The 17,003-nt window shown below is 45.8% G+C and overlaps 1 protein-coding gene across 1 annotated transcript in view; it reads right to left on the reverse strand.

The window, feature by feature from the left end:
* Positions 1-17,003, reverse strand: part of LOC147726772 (general transcription factor IIH subunit 2) — a 358,867-nt gene that overhangs the window by 178,537 nt on the left and 163,327 nt on the right. Inside the window, exon 10 of the mRNA XM_086960819.1 lies at positions 10,280-10,367. Within this exon, the coding sequence (XP_086816945.1) occupies positions 10,280-10,367 (88 nt within the window). The remainder of the gene's footprint in view (positions 1-10,279; positions 10,368-17,003) is intronic.

Below are 17,003 nucleotides of genomic sequence, written 5' to 3' on the forward strand. Positions count from 1 at the left end.
CTTTTGTTATCTCTAAGTAATATTTTAGTGTCCTTTTCCATGTGCATAAATTAATTTCTTTGATGAGAAGTTGAATTGGGGGTGGAGGGTGGGGCATGTAGCAAGACTGGCTGGTTAATATGAAAACCCAATTTCACTTTTGGAGAAAAAGAAGTGAGTGCGAGTCCTTAGTATTTCAATACTATAAAAAAAATTAATGGCTTATTGCTTCACAGGGAGAGACAACAGAGCAAACCCATATTTCAACTGGGAACAGTTCTTTATTTGTATATTGTGTGGTTCCCAAAGCTCTGGTCAGAAGCCCGCAGCCAGTGCATTGTCTCTGCACAGAATACCAAAGCTGCGTAGTTTTGAATCCAACTCAAGCCTCTTTAATCCAATAGAGGATGCTCCCTGGCCCTTTATCTAACTTGTACATGGCCCTGCTTTCTCTCTTTGTGACAGATTTCTGACTTTCTCTTCCTCCATATTTTTTGCTATGTGTTTTTCCTTTTCTTGCTCTTGGCAAATGACTGATGTTGAACAATAAGTGGCCGTGCCCAACAATAAGTGTCAGTGTGGTCCACCGGCACTCTAGGCTCAAATTAAGCACTGGCTGGGAGCCTGGGTTTACTGCAATATCAAAAGTACAACAGTTTCCAAGGTAAGGCCACTTTCTATGGCAAATGCTGCAGACTAGCCTTGTGCATTGGTTAAAATGAATTGCTATCAGTTCACGAAATAATACATTATGGTAGCAGGAAGATGGATATAGCAGTATTACTGATAAAACTAGATTGCACACAAATAATAATGTATGGAAAAGGGATGGCCACAGCAACCTCGTACCCCCAATGTAACAGTCAGTCGACTGTTCTCAACTCGTAAACACCCCTCAGTGGACCACGAGAGTCCTGACGGTCCAGGACCATAGCGACAGCCGATCTAAAACTAGAGAACTGCTGTAAGCAGATTGCGAAGCACTGCAGAGCTCTGCAGTGCCTGTCCACTAGATGACCGCCCCTCCATCAATCTGGTAAAGGTAACCCCTCACATCCAGAGATGCCTACACAAAACCCTCCATGAATATTGATGCCATGCAGAACGAACCAGGACTGAAATAGGAGAAAGCAGCCAGACAACCGCCAGGATTCAGCTCACAAGCGATTTTTGTACTCTGAAAAGCCTGACTCCAAAACGGCCGCAAAGAAGCAGGACATCACGCCGATAATCAAGCTGCACCGGTGAGTCCCCTCTACCATTAATGCTCCCCAGACACCATACACAGGCTGGTCCCAACAAGATAAGCTAAGAAGGCCCCTGCACCTCAGAGCCGGCAACTTCCTCAACCCTAAAGCATACAGGGCCTGACCCAAAGATTGCCACAAAGTAAATTTTGACATCATAAAGACTTACAGATAGTATCGTCGGCCTACCACACCCCTGTCGTGCTGCACCTTCCTACCCCCGGACTCACTCTACCTTACCACCCGACTACCACCCCAAAAGATCTCCCGTCCTGCCTCCGGGACTGACCACGTGAGGGCAGCTATCCAACCAACCCCTACAAAAAAAAAAAAAACCGCGACTGGACCTCTCTACCAGTCTCATCCACCACTACAACACTCCTAGCCCCTAAAGAACCAGCCCCAGTCAGACAGAATGCCTTCTATCACGCCAACCCCACCACACCGAATTATTTAAAACCGCATGGCCCATACTCCTTCTCGATAAGTTTTCCCCCCAGCCTCTCACCCAAAGCGAAAAAGAACCTCAACCACAAACTGATCAGACAATACCCAGAATCACTATTTGTTGACTTCTATCACTACTCCTCAAAAGGCCAAGAAAAAAATTGATTTTATTTTTCACACGGAAAGTCCCGATAAGTGGAATTCCGTCCTCATCTCCACATTACCAAGACTACCAATACTCCCCACAGTTGCAAACTATCATTCTCGATTCCCAGCCGCATGATGCGGAGAGGGAACTCCTCTGTGACCATCTACTCCAACGGCACAGTCCTGATACAAGCTAACAATGACAACCTTGAGGCATTTGACTCACTCTTCCCCTCACTTCGAACTGCCGCCTCTTACTCACTTCTCCCGCGCCCAACCCACCCTTTCCTCCCGGACAACCGGACCCCCCCAACCGAGCACACACACCATTCCTGCACCCTATATCATAATTCCTACCCCCCCCCCCCACGAGACTCACCCACACCGCTGGCACCAAGAAAATGCCCCCCCCCCTTGTCGAATCATCCCCGCAATCAGCCCCCCACACACAACCTCCCTTATAGAACACAGATCAAACACAATACACAGGCTAAGACCTCCAACCACCATCCTACACCCTCCTGCAAAAGTATGCAGATGACGCAACAGGACCCTTCGCACCCCACCTTCCATCCGAAAGCCCCCCCCACACCATCCTACAACCACCCGCAAAAGTACCCAGATGACGCAACATGACCCTCCGCACCCCACATCCCATCCGAAAGCCCTCACAGACGACAACACAACAACTACTAGATGACAACACAACCGCGCCAGGTCCCCCCCTTGCCCCCCCCCCTCCGTGAGGACCCCGCTCAGAACCCACCCTCCCCAACCCTGGAAGAGACAGAACAACGTCTTTCCCTGCTCGAAAGCCAACCAGCTACTATAATACAGGGTTTTAACGAAATCCTAACGAACTTTGCTTCACTTCGCAATCCCCCCTAAAAACCACACCTGTACTCCTGTCGCAAACAACCCCCCACACCAAAGGCCCACCAAGACCACATGACCCAGCTGGACCCGGTCCCCCCTCTCGAGACACAATACAACAGTAGAAACAGTAGAACCACAGAGGCTATGTCTTCGGACGAAGCTGCAGAACTAGCCTCCTCGTACGACACCCCCTCTACGGGCATCCCTCATTCCACTATCCAGGTGATCTCTGGACCCCCTTCCTACCTCACCAACATCCCCTTGACCCCCTAAGCAAGAAACCTAAAAAAGAAACACCCCCTACCAACTGCATGCTCATAAACTGCAGATCAGCCACTAAACATGCCAGAGAGATAGCAGAATCCATCCTAGCCCACAGCATAGACATAGCCTTCCTCACTGAGACCTGGCTAAACGACTGCTCGCTTCAAATCATGGATACTCTAATACCCCCAGGCTTTACAATCATTAACAAAGACAGTAAAGACCAAAGAGGCGGAGGTTTAGCGATCATTCACAACAACAACATATCAGTTTCAGATATAGATACCTTCAACTATGACACCTTTGAATGCCTAACCGCCAACATTAACTCAAGCAACAACAAGACATTACACTGCCACCTCCTATACCATCCCCCAGGCAACACCACCACTTTCACGGAGCATCTGTTAGACCTGGTTGCTCACTGCTCACTCAGAGACACCGACAACCTAATTCTAGGCGACCTCAACCTACACTGAAACGTAACAAGCAGCCCACTAATTCAAAACCTAAATGACCTATTACACAGCATCAACCTCATACAGCACTGCTCAGATGAAAACCATAACAAAGGAGCAATCCTGGATGCCATCATCGCCGAAAACGACTCAATCATACTAGATCATATCTTACCGGTGGACTGGTCAGACCACCACCTAATCCTGTTCCACATCACGCAACCGATCATGTACCAACCCCTCATCCAAGACTCCCCCCACATGGACGAGAAACCTAACTCAGATCAACATGGACGACCTAGAAGAAAAGATAAACACGCACCTGCCCATCTCCTCAGATGGTCTTTCTGCAACAGGTCTCACGTCCCACTACAACACTACTATGACTTCCATCCTAGACCAACTAGCCCCCCTGAAACTAAATAAAAAACAGGAGCATTCCTTCCAGATCCTGGTTCAACACGGATATTAACGCTGAAAAAGGCAACTGGGGGGTCTATGGAGGAAAAATCCCTCTATGAGCCTTCACGAACAACTCAAAGCAGCCCAAAGGAAATACAAAAAGCACATCAATGAAAAAAACACCTTCTTCTGCACCGCTCTGGACAACGCGAAAAACAGACCCAAGGAACTCTTTAACATCATCAGGCAACAAACTTCCAAGACCACAGCAACCCCAATCCAGGCCCCCAAAGACCTGTGCGACAAATTCGTCATCTTCTTCAATAAAAAAGTCACAAAGATTGAGTTATTACAAGACATCAACCTCAATCCCTCCTGCAATAACCCAACTGCTACAATCGAATCCAAGACACACAAGCTCCCCATGGAATCCTGGAATTCCTTTGATCCTGTACTCGAAGATGAGATTCTCAAACTGATCTCTTCCTCCAAGCCCTCATCCCACGTTCTCGATCCTGTTCCCTCCCAATTGACCAAAAAGCTGAAACACTCCCTATCCCCAGTCTGGTGAGAAATTATAAACAGACCAAAGCTGCCTACACATCCTGCTGGACCCATCGGCAGCCTTTGGCATGGTTGACCACAATCTACTCACCAAGGCTCTGAAAGGCAGAGTAGGTGCAGACGAGATGGTCCTAAAATGGTTCTCCTCCTTCTTACACAACCGTTCCCAAAGGGTACAAATCAAGTCCTTCACGTCTGACCTACACCCAGTCAGCAGAGGTGTCCCCCAAGGTTCAGTGCTCTCCCCTCAACTATTCAACATATACATGGAGCCCCTCACCACCCTACTGAAAAAAGCCAACATTCCCTTCCATCTATACGCAGATGACACCCAGATCTACTTGTAAACCTCCTCCATTAACGACATTTCTAAGACTAAACAACACCGTTAGAGAAATTCAACACTGGCCATCAATCAACCACCTTAAACCAATCAAGACAAAACAGAATTCCTCCTCATCTCCAACAAAGAAGAATACCCTCAAATCGCAGAGTGGCTAAAAGCAATAGATGCCCTCAAAGGTAATCTCACTCTGGCTAAAATCGGTAAAATCTCTAGGAATCACCCTTGACCCGAAACTGAACATGAACAATCACATTAAGGTCTCTGTAAAGAGTGCCTTCCTCAATCTGAAGCTCAACAAAATCAAGCCCTTCATCCCTCCCTAAGACCTCAAACAAGCCACCCAGTCACTGGTGGTATCCAGACTCGACCACGGTAACGCAATCCTCACCGGTACAGGTCAATCCCACCTAGCCCCCCTCAAAACAACTCTCAATGCAGCTGCCAGAATGGTCTCCGGAGTTAAAAAATATGACCTCTCACCCGCACTCAGAGAACTAAAATGGCTCCCAGTCGAAATGAGGGCCAGCTTTCGGACGGACTGCCTGCCTGCCTGCCTGACACACAAAGCCTTTCACACTGGGAAACCAGAATACCTGGCCTCCAAACTCAAGAATGCCAGCCAGACAAGAAACCTCAGGAGTTCCAACACCATACTACTCATCACCATGAAAACATACAAACAAAAAACTGCTGCACGGTCTTTTGCGGGAAACGCCCCAAAAATCTGGAACTCCATCCCAGCCGATATCAGGACTATCACTTCCTTTTTTACATTCAAAAGACTCCTAAAAGTCCTCTATCTCAACCATTCCTCCCGAACCAAGAGCCGCCGCTGAAACGCATAAACTTGCTCTCCACAGCCCCTGGATAATGCTCCAATACTATCTACCTCTTCCTACAATCTGCAGCCAGTTGATATTTGCTCCACCTCTACCACCCTCCTCAGGCACTCTACAGCCCCGTGACAATGCTCAACCTCACCCTACCTCGTCCTTCCTCCCCGATCCCCCCCCCTCGTTACCTCCTCCCGGAATGAGGCTGAGCCCAGGTCAATGTGCTCTCATCGAGGCTATGACGCGCAGCCCGCTTGGTTCTCTGAACATTTATGTGGAACTATGCCTTTCTTATGCGATTACAGCCTAATTTCTGTTGTAAAGCGCTCCGATACCCTTGGGTCTGGCCAGCGCTATATAAAACTTCTAAATAAATAAATAATAAACACATTTCAGTGGATATTTATAATTCGTGCATTACCAAGTAGCGTCGTGATTTGTTCTGATCCCATTATACCTTCATTTGCATCGGACCATAGAATTACGAAAACTAATGTGCTTCGTTTTTGTTTCCTAACTGCTGAAGATGTACAGTTCCTTTATAGGTATTTACATTTTGTTGTGTGTTACAAAAATGACATCCTCAGCCTTTCCTTTCACACTCCCTGTATCAAAACAAGATTGTCACATGATTCACTTTAGTTTTCTTTCTCGGACTGCAAAGTGAGAGGAGATTGTAAAGCCTAATCTCCATGTTAAAAAATAAGCACAATTTGTAAGAAGACATGGCCTTTGTCTTCTTTTAAGTACAACAAATGTGACCAGATAAAAACAGAATTTAAAGGCAGCTTGATTTTTCACTTGGACCGAACATGGGCTCAAGTTTGGAAAACCCTGCCCATAAATAATCATGAAATCTGGAGGAAGATTCAAAAACCCGTTTCCTCTTCTTTCTTCTGCAAAATGGTTGACTGGAGGGTACCCCAATGTGTAAGATGAGGAGATGTATGTACTAATTGTGGTGTATGTGTGTATTTGTTTCTGGAACGAGAGAAGGAGCGTGTATGTGTCTCAGGTAGGGATAATAAAAGCATTCTGATATATTAATTGTTCTATAAATATGAATTACTTTGGTAGTGGTGCACTAAACGTTCCATACATTTCTGTATTCAGATCCTTGAGGTTAACACTTTGTGAATGCTTTCCTACCAGCAACTGTTCTTGGGCACTGAGCCTCCTCGAGGCTAGGTTCATTTATAACAATAAGGTTACTTGTGAAACTCACCATTGTTCATCTTCACAACATCATAGTTCGAATAGCTCATTCACTGACATCGAAGTCCCTCATGATTTCCCCTTAATGTGCCTGACTGTTGGTACTGGGGGCCTGGTAGATGTATTGCAGCTATGTTGGTGCTCCCTGATATATAGTTTGAGTGTCCCTTGAATCACTTTCATCCTTGTTCCTCCTCATTTGTTGAAATAATAGGAGGTAGCTGTGTGGTCTGTTTAAATCAGGATCTCTCTGTTGAACAACCAGAATTTTAACATGTTGAAAGTACATGGCCTATCTCTCTAAAGGCATGGCCCTTGCAAGTGGAGGATCTCTAACTGTGCTCCTCAACCTAGGACAGCTGTATGTATAATACTCTTTGTATTGCTTCTGTTTGCTGGAAGTTCATACTCTTTACTAAAATGTGCCCTTTAGGCCACCAAAGAGTCAAATGCTGTAACCCATGAGGTGGAGTTGACATGCAGTTTTAATAATTTACACGAAGTTCCAAATTTAAAGCACTTTCTTCAGTGTACTTGCTATCAGGTGCCAAATTGTACCAAACGGACACACAAAATATTCCCCTTTTCCTGAGGTGATGTATTTTGAAAACGCCCTTGGGGACAACCTCAGACCTAATATTAGAACCTTGAATTGAGAATTTTCTTTTGGTTTCACAAATCTGTGGTTCCTGCTGACTGATACATGAAAATATGCATCCTGAAGATCTCCTCAACACATCCAATCTCCTTGCTGGATACGGGTAAGATTTGGTGCTGCAACACCAGTATATATTTTTCCACACGTGTTGGCTGTTCTCCTGTCCAAAAAGCGCTCCCATGGGTCATGTTTTTCAGATGTCCAGTTATGAACGTCTATGCTGAAGTGGATACTAATGAGAATGGAGTTGTAAAGTCGCTGCCTGGATGTTTGAGTTGCATTTGCAAGCTGTCACTTTTAGTTGTTGATATCTTCCTCTTGAAGGTCTAGTCTGGTAAAAATGAAGCCTCTACTGAAACATCTGTGTTTGCTTCTGCTGTTGGTATGCAGCGTGATAGAGTTAATAAACCTGGTGGTGGTTACTCCTTTCGGAGTGTCTGCATTGAAATCAGGAGTAGCCTTCTTTCAAAGTCCACTGCCTAAACCTTAAATGTATGAATCTTGTAGCTTTTTTGTGAGACTTAACGGACAACAGTGAGAGAGGAAGGCTTAAAATTCATATCCAGTTTAAATCCTGGAAGGGGGTGCCATGCCATGAAGTTAAACACATATGTAAGCATTAGCAATAATTACAGGCTGCAAAGTCTATTACATTGACAGATGCTTTGCTGATTTAGCCGGATGCAAATTTGCCTTCATTGATTAGCTTGAAGAAATCATATCTGCCATAGTTACACAGCCAGTACACAAAGCATTTCAGGATTCCTAGCAGCACTATCGATCTTGCTGCTTTGGTGGTTGTTCCCGATGTTACGCATTTCATCCATCTTGTGTTGTTATTAAGCTGACTAGACTGCAGAAGAGAGCATGTCAGGGAATCTTTTCTTGACTTCTGCTGCCAACAAATCTGATGGAGGCTCTCCATTCAGAAAAAGGGTCTTGGTCTGGTGGACAGTATACTTTACCCCCTGGCATTGGTTGACAGTTGAAGGTACATGGAATAAAGAGCATCTGGTCACTGGTTCAATGAGACCTCGCACTAAGGGTCTGACAGGAGTTTTATGCTGCAAAGTCTTGGAAATGTCAGAAGAGGTGGTAGGAAGCATCACGGGAATCAGGAGTTTAGCTGCTCCTGTCGCCAACACTTTGTGGAACACAAGTATGTTGTCCACTGGAGAAACTCTGGTAGGAACTGGGGCTAAAGAAAGTGATCTGCACAATGCTGCTGAAGAAGTGCCTGCCTCTGTTCTATCAGTCAAAGTGATTCTGGCTTCTGAGTTTGGAGTCTGATCCTGTTTCTCCGTTCCTCAACATTTCCCTGGGAGAGGTACAAAGCCTATGCTGTGAAGTGCTACAGCAAAAATACTGGGAATGGAACTACAAATGAGAGCGCTACTGGATTTGTTGTTGTTCAGAAAGGTTCATGTTGGAATTCCAACTGTAAACATTCATACCACTTTTGTAGGATACCCCTTCATAATTCTGACTTACTTTATCAACCTGCACAAAACTTATAATTTTCAAAGTGACTCTCCAGTACATTTTCTTTGCAGTTAGATGCACATTGATCATGGAGAGACAAAATAATTAGAAATGTGAAAACAGCTTTTCCTATGGAGTGTGCTGTCACTTTAATAATAGATTAAATATATAAGCTAGCTTGATAGACAAGATAGATCGCTACGATAGTTAAGAAGACAGATAGGTGCTGTAACAATGCACAGTGCTATAAAATAAGGAGGACCCGGTCACTGTTTTGTTATGCCTATACTTTATTTTACGCAGAATCACACCCTAAGGTAATTAATCCTTGGATGTTTTAACAAAAATAAAGTTAAAACATCCAACGATTAATTACCTTAGGGTGTGATTCTGCGTAAAATAAAGTATAGGCAGAACAAAACAGTGACCGGGTCCTCCTTATTTTATAGCATTATACGTTGTCCTACCTGGCCACAATATAGGACACAACCCCAACTTTTGGTAACAATGTACAGGACATTTTGCAAGTTAAAACCAAAGTAAACTTAAACAATTAGACAGCATTAGCAGGCTTTAACCAAGAAGCTACATGCAAGGAAATACACCACTGACCAACTATACAAATGTGCTTCATCACCTTTGGCTAACTGTAGCCAGCAGCTAGGGCTCTTTTTATGAAACACTAAACACATTTCTTCAGAACTTTACTTTTCCAGTTGGTGAAATGTGTGGTCACAGGCAGGAGGCACTACATGATTCATTTCAGTCTACCCTGGCCTGGAAAGTAGTGTGGATTCTTCAGGTGAAGGCTTAAGACAGAACCAGCTCAAGCATTGCCAATTAGCGCTACTGCTGGGGAGAAGTTTCTCCTAAAGTCTTGGTGTCAACTATTTATGCAGTTGAATGCTGTGAAATATATTTATTCAAAATGTTGAAGAAGCAGAGGGACATCATGATTAATGGGAAGGTCCATCTCCTTAAAATCTGGCCACCCCCCACACTTAGTGCATCTACTTATAATTATGTATCTAGACATAAATTAGGCTTGATCTGGTGTGTCCTTTCCGCAATTTGGCATATTCACCTTCACCGGAATGCCTCTCCTCTTTGGTAATAAACTTCCACAGGTGCTACTTTGTCCTTTTGGGAAAACCAAAAGCACCACCTAAAATTCCTACTTGCATCTAAGAAGGTACTAGGTACCACAGCCAGAAGCAACTCCTTTATGTTACCACAGACTCATGTGTGTTTATACTTTTAGCAATACTACAAAGCATAAAAGGATTTCACAGTTACAACACTATAACACAACCTGCTTTCTCACTGCAAGTTAGTTTTAAAAGGACATGTATAGTACCCACCACCAGTCTCCCGTGTGAGCACAGTGCAGACCCGAACTTCAGCAGATAGACCGATGACAGACACTCTTATTTTAGAATCCTTCAGACTCTTTGTATATGAAAAAGAAAAGAAAAAAAATAATCAAATCACTAGCCAGGCACCGAAGATTTAAAAGTACACACAAAGCTCAACATATTCTCAGCTGAAAAGGTCCAGTCAAGCAAGTTAAAGTGCTACGTTTACATCAGTTGTGAATAAATTCACACGTGTACACGGCAAAATAGATGACTGAATAGAATCAACGTACATAGTTTAGTTAAAAATCAGACTAACACCTACAGCGGATAGAATACATTTCAATATGATCAGCATAGCTAAAGTCAATTCAACATGGACACCATATATCCAAGTTAATTTGACTACACAATATACCAAACAAAATCCTTAATTTAAACTATTAACACCCAAAGATATAAGACGTCTGCAAATCAAAGTTCAGTGGTGTGTACTAGAAGGCAAGGATTGATGTGAAAATCAACTCTATGCTGAATCTGGTACATAATGTAGAGGTAATTCACACACAAGAGTGAGCGGTGCGAAAGTGATGCAGCATATGTAGTGCCTGGTGTCAGACGCAGAGCTTTTGGTTTATGTGGCATTGCTATAAGTTACCATATTTCAAAATATGTTTGACAATACCCAAATAGGGCATCATCTTGAGGGGAATGTCAAAGGCCACACCCCAAGATGACACCTAGTGTAACAAGCTGAACATGAAGATAACAAAACTAGAAAAAAGTCATAATACTGCATCCTCTTTCTGGGCACAGGTTGGTGAAAGGGTATATTGAGAAGTTATCACACTGAAGAACTGCCACAAGTATGGACAATGGCAGACAGTGGTGCACCATGCCTTCATTCCTCCAAGTTGGAGCTTTAGAATGTCTGCAGTACCACTACTTAAATGATGCAAAATGATTTTGATTCAGAAATGCAATTGTTCAGGCAAGGACTGTTGTGATGTATCTATGCAATGCACAGAGTGGTTGCATGGCTTAGTTGATAAGTCGTATCAAAAGAATTGTGGGTAGAATAGTGCAACCACAAAACAGAACACAATTTGACAAGAACTATTGGAAGACCCGGTTTACTTCTGCTCAGACAACCTGTCATACTGAGTATAAGTCCCAAGCAAAGAATATGTGAGTGTCCGTTTGAGATTGGCAGAGGTATTCACTGTGTCCAAGCAGGAACACCACTCTAGTTAGAGTAAGTTAGATTCCGATGGATACATCTGTCAGTGGATTCATCACCTTGTGAATATCCCCTCCCCCCGCGCCCACACCCCCATTCCACCCCCACCCCCCCCCCCTGCGTCAGCAACGTTCGGAAAATTCTTTGCAGCTCGCCGGCATGGACGACATCACAGGAACGCACGACATCACTCGACTATCTCGTGAGCAGCAGCTTGGGCTTCCGGATCCGATCTCGATGCCGACTCAGTCTGAGTCGGTCATGGATCCGACGGCGCGGCTCATGAAGGAAAGATCGGGGCGGGAAGCTCAGCGTCTTATAGAGGAGCAGAGATATAGAGAGGCTGAGATGGAAAAAGATGAGCTTCAGGAGGACTATTTTGATGATTAGAGGGAAGCTAGTGGCTTAGAGCTTTCCCCTGAATGGGAGCTGTCCTCTGTTTCTGATGCCCCTTCAAAGGACGTTGCACCATACTATGTGGTCATTAAAAAGGCTGCGGCTCTTTTAAATTTGACTTTGCCTACAGCTGAATTCAAGGCTAATATATTGACAGAGGTCCTTCATTTCCCATCTTCGGTTGTAGAACCATTCCTTCCTTTTAATGAGGCTTTGACTGAGCCTATATTGGAGGTTTGGAACAGGCCTCTTACAGCTCCTGCAGTGGCTAAGGGTGTTGCAAGGAGGTATAGGGTATCTCCTGGTGATCCTGAGTTTCTATCCTCGCATCCTTTGCCTGAAAGTCTGGTTATACAGGCAGCCTGGTTGAAGAAGTCTGTTGGTGCTTTCCCTCAAGTGCCTGGGGATAAGGAGTCCAAGAAACAGGATCAGACTGCGAAGAAGATTTTCTCTTCTGCGAGTATGGTTCTAAAATCGACCAATGCCACATGTCTCTTATGGAGATGAAAACAAGTTACTTACCTGTAACTTTGGTTCCCCAGTATTGGTAACTTTCATAGATTCCCATGCTTTGTATCATTCCCCGTCGTCGGAATGGGAGCCTCGGTAAATAGTAAAAAACTATAGTAGTAAGCACAAAGTGAAAAAATAGGCCTAGGCCTCATCTCATTTTGTAGCTTATCCACCTCTTTGTGTAAAAGAGACCAAATTTCTGCAGCAGCCAATCAGAGCAGCCTCACCCCATAGAACCTTCCTGAGAGAAGCTCAGAGCCTCAGATTTTCGTAGCCGTTGTATACAGCTATCCACCAAGATCAGAAGAGTGAGCTTTCCCAGGGGAGGTGGGTGGGCGCATGGGAATCTATGAAAGTTACCAATACTGGGGAACCAAAGTTACAGGTAAGTAACTTGTTTTCTTGCCCCAGTATTGGAACTTTCATAGATTCCCATGCTTTGTATCAGAGTAACTAGCAGTAAAGAAAAACATATTTTGTCATACCTAAACCTGAAAATGTGACATATCTCTGTAAAAAAAAACAGCAGAACACATAGGATCATGAAATATGACAATAATGCAGTATACAAAATATGCAAAGGAAGGCGGGATAGAAAGGAAAGCTCACCGACTTATTGGAAAAGGTTCCTCAGGACTGCTTGGCCCACTGCTGCATCCTCCCTCACAGAAGAATCCAGACAATAGTGGCGGGGGAAGGTGTGGACACTGCTCCACGTAGCCGCCCTGCAAATGTCCTTGATAGGGACTCCTGAGAATAACGCCGCAGATGAAGCCATGGATCTGGTAGAGTGAGCACGAACTGCTCGCTGCAGAGGTTTCCCAGCCGCCTGGTGACAAAATTGTATAGCACTGGAAATCCAACGGGAAATACAAGCCTTCGAAACAGCACAACCCTTGCGTGGAGCACTGAAGGAAACAAAGAGCTGTGAAGATTTCCTGAACTGCTTCGTTCGCTCCAGATAGAATTTCAGGCATCTGTGAATGTCCAGAGAGTGCAGAGTTCTTTCCGCAGGTGAAGAAGGTTTTGGAAAAAATGGTTTCAAGACCACGGGTTCATTTAGGTGGAATTCCGAAGGAACTTTCGGGATAAATTTAGGATTTGTCCGTAGAATCAGCACATTAGTCTTAAACTGGAGAAAAGGTTCCTCAATCGTGAAAGCCTGGATCTCGCTTACTCTACGAGCCGATGTCAGGGCCAAGAGAAGAGCCACTTTCCAGGAAAGAAACTTAAGGTCAGACTTATGCACAGGTTCAAAAGGGGCTTTCATGAGGGATGACAGAACCAGATTCAAGTGCCAAGTTGGAGGAGGTGGCCGAACTGGAGGAAAAACCCTGAACAAACCTTTCAGGAATTGTTTGACAATCCTAGCCGACCATAGGGAAGGCCCTGAAGATGAACGTCTGAATCTAGAGATGGCTGCCAGATGGACCTTTATCGACGATGGAGCCAATCCCGATTTTGCCAGAGAAAGGAGGTAAGGCAAGAGCTTGTGTGGAGAAGAAGTATACGGGTGTAAACCTTCCTTCTGGCACCAAACACAGAATCTCTTCCATTTGGCTCGATAGGTCTTGTTGGTACTAGGGGCTCGAGCCTGAGCTAGAATGTCTCTACATTCACTTGAGAGATCTAATCCCTGGAACTCTCTGAACTCAGGAGCCACGCTGTCAATCGCAGGGACTTCAAGTCCGGATGTAGAACCTGACCGTGAGACATTGTTAGCAAAGTTGGAATAGGCTGTAGGAGAACTGGCTGGTCCTGGGAGAGGAGAAGAAGCTCCGAGTACCAAACTTGTCTGGGCCATGCTGGAGCGATCAAAATCATCCTGCACGGTTCCACCTTGAGTTTGCTGACCAACTTCGGAATCAGTGGAATGGGAGGAAAGGCGTAAACAAAGGCGCCTGACCAGGCAATCAAAAGCGCATTCCCCAAGGATTCCCGATGGTGAACCCTGCTTGCGAAGGACAGGCATTTGGCGTTCTGGGGAGTCGCAAACAGGTCGATTGATGGTGCCCCCCATCGAGCAAAGAGATCCTCCAGAACGGTCTGATCCAGCTCCCACTCGTGAGAGACTGTCCTCTGACGACTCAAAGCGTCCGCCTTGACATTGAGCGTCCCCGCTAGATGTTCCGCTGAGAGGGAGACGTTGTTCTGTATTAACCAATTCCATATCGTTTGGGCTTCCTTGGAGAGGGTGGAGGATCTTGTGCCACCCTGTTTGTTTATGTAGTGCATGGCTGTAGTGTTGTCCGTACGAACCAGCACTGTCCTGTTTTGAATCCTCGGAAGAAAAGCTTGAAGAGCCAAGCGGATCGCGAGAAGTTCCAGGAGGTTGATATGGAACTCGCGTTGCACTGGACTCCAGTGACCGCTGACCTTCAGCTCCTGGAGGACCGCTCCCCATCCTTCCATGGAAGCATCCGTTGTTACAATCAGGGGAGATGGAGGAATGAGGAACGATAAACCCTTGGAAAGATTGTCTTTTTCCAGCCACCAGCCGCCTGCTTTTCTCATTTCTTTGGTAACGACAACCTTGTCGTCGAAGGATCCTGTGACCTGCCGCCACTGTCTGTCCAGTTGCTCTTGTAGTGGACGCATCCTGAGCCTGCAGTGCGGAACTAAAGGAATGCAAGATGAAATTGATCCGAGAAGTGATTTGTACTTGCGAACTGTCAGTGTCTTTCGAGATTGGAGAAGACGAGCTGAACACATTAGTTTGGTCTGGCGCTCCTCCGATGGAAGGGCTAAGCAACTGTCCGTGTTCAGGATGGCTCCCAGGAACCTTGTTGACCTGGATGGGTATAAAACCGATTTCTCCCTGTTGAGTCGAAGACCTAGCCGCTCGAACAGATCCTTGCACGTCCGGACTGCACTGGACGCTTCTTGAACAGATGGAGCTTTCAGCAGCCAATCGTCCAGGTATGGAAACACCTGAATAGCTTGTTTTCTGAGAAAAGCTGCCACCGGAGCTAGAACCTTTGTGAAGATCCGTGGGGCGGACCGGAGACCAAAAGGCAGTACCTTGAATTGAAAGTGACTCTTGCCCACTGTAAAGCGCAGATATTGCCTGTGAGCTGGATGGATAGGAACGTGGAAGTAGGCGTCCTCCAAATCGAGGGTCGCCATATAATCCCCCGGATTGAGCAGACGAAGGATGTCCTGAAGAGTGACCATCCTGAAGGACAACTTCACGAGATAAGTGTTGAGCTGCCGTAGATCTAAAATCGGACGCCACTTGTTCTTTGTCTTCCGAACCAGGAAGAACCTGGAATAGAACCCCTTCCCCTTCTGCGAAAGGGGTACAGGCTCTACTGCCCCCTTGGTGAAAAGTTGGTGGGCTTCGAGATGAAGGAGCCTGAGATGTTTCGGAAGGAAGGCATCCGGCGCTCTTGTTGGAGGAAGGTCTTGAAACTCCAATGTGTGTCCTTCTCTGACAATCTGGAGGACCCACTGATCCGATGTAATAATCATCCAGTTGTGTAGGCAATGGGAAATCCTGCCCCCCACAGATGTGAATGAGGGAACAGGAACAGTGGAAAGAGCCACCTGGCCGCTATTGTTTCCTGGTGTTGTCTCTCCTTTGCTGCCCCTGACGTCCTCTAGGCTGCTGGCGAGAGAAAGAGCCCCTTTGAGTGTATTGTGGCTTATACGACTGGCTGGACTGAGATCCAGAGGAGTAGCGATTTTGATTACCTCCACGATAAGAAGAAAAGCCTCTTCCTCTAGCTCCTCTGAAGGGCACCTTACGATACTGCAATGTACCCAAGGACTTAGCTGTATCCGTGTCCTTTTTGATTCCCTGCAGGGCCTCATCGACGTGCTTGCCAAATAGCATCTCACCGTCATATGGCAGATCCAAGATCTTATTCTGCACCTCCTGCCTGAACCATGTGGCCTTTAACCACCCTTGGCGTCGCAGAACCGCCGAGCCAGCTAGTGCCCGGAATGCGGTGGTTGCAATATCCATTGCCACATCAATGACCTCCGAAGAGGCCCGCTCCCCTTCGAGCAAAATCTTCTTCACATCTTCCTTAGACGAATCCTGCAGTTCGTCAACAAATGGGGCAAGATCGCACCACATTTGTCGATCATAGCGTCCCAGAATCGCTAACGCATTGGCTGCCCTAACCAGGAGACTGGCCATAGCTGAAAACCTCTTGCCCACATTGTCTAGGCGCCTGCCCTCCTTATCCGGCGGCGTAGTCATCGGCGCAGAAGGATTCTTGGACTTGCTTTGGGCAGCCTGTGAAATGACCGAATCCGGTTTCGGTTGGCCAAGTAAACATGCTGGACTGCCATCCGGTGCCTTATACTTCTTTTCTAGTCTCGGAAGTACCGGGAGGACTGTAGCCGGATTATGCATAGCCTTCAAGCCCTCAGACCAGACATGCTCGATGATTGGAATGGACCTCACTGACTTCCTGAATGGTTCTTTAAAGTCATATAAAAAGCAATCCGATTGCACTGTGGTCACTGGGAGACCAAATCTTTTGGATGCCCTGTCCATTAAGTTGTGAAACCCTCCAACGTCCGCTGGAGGCGAAGTAATATTATCCGGGTCGGTGTTGTCCGGATCTATAG

Source organism: Lissotriton vulgaris, chromosome 3_1 (assembly GCF_964263255.1).
Source record: "Lissotriton vulgaris chromosome 3_1, aLisVul1.2, whole genome shotgun sequence".
NCBI classification, from domain to species: Eukaryota; Metazoa; Chordata; class Amphibia; order Caudata; family Salamandridae; genus Lissotriton; species Lissotriton vulgaris.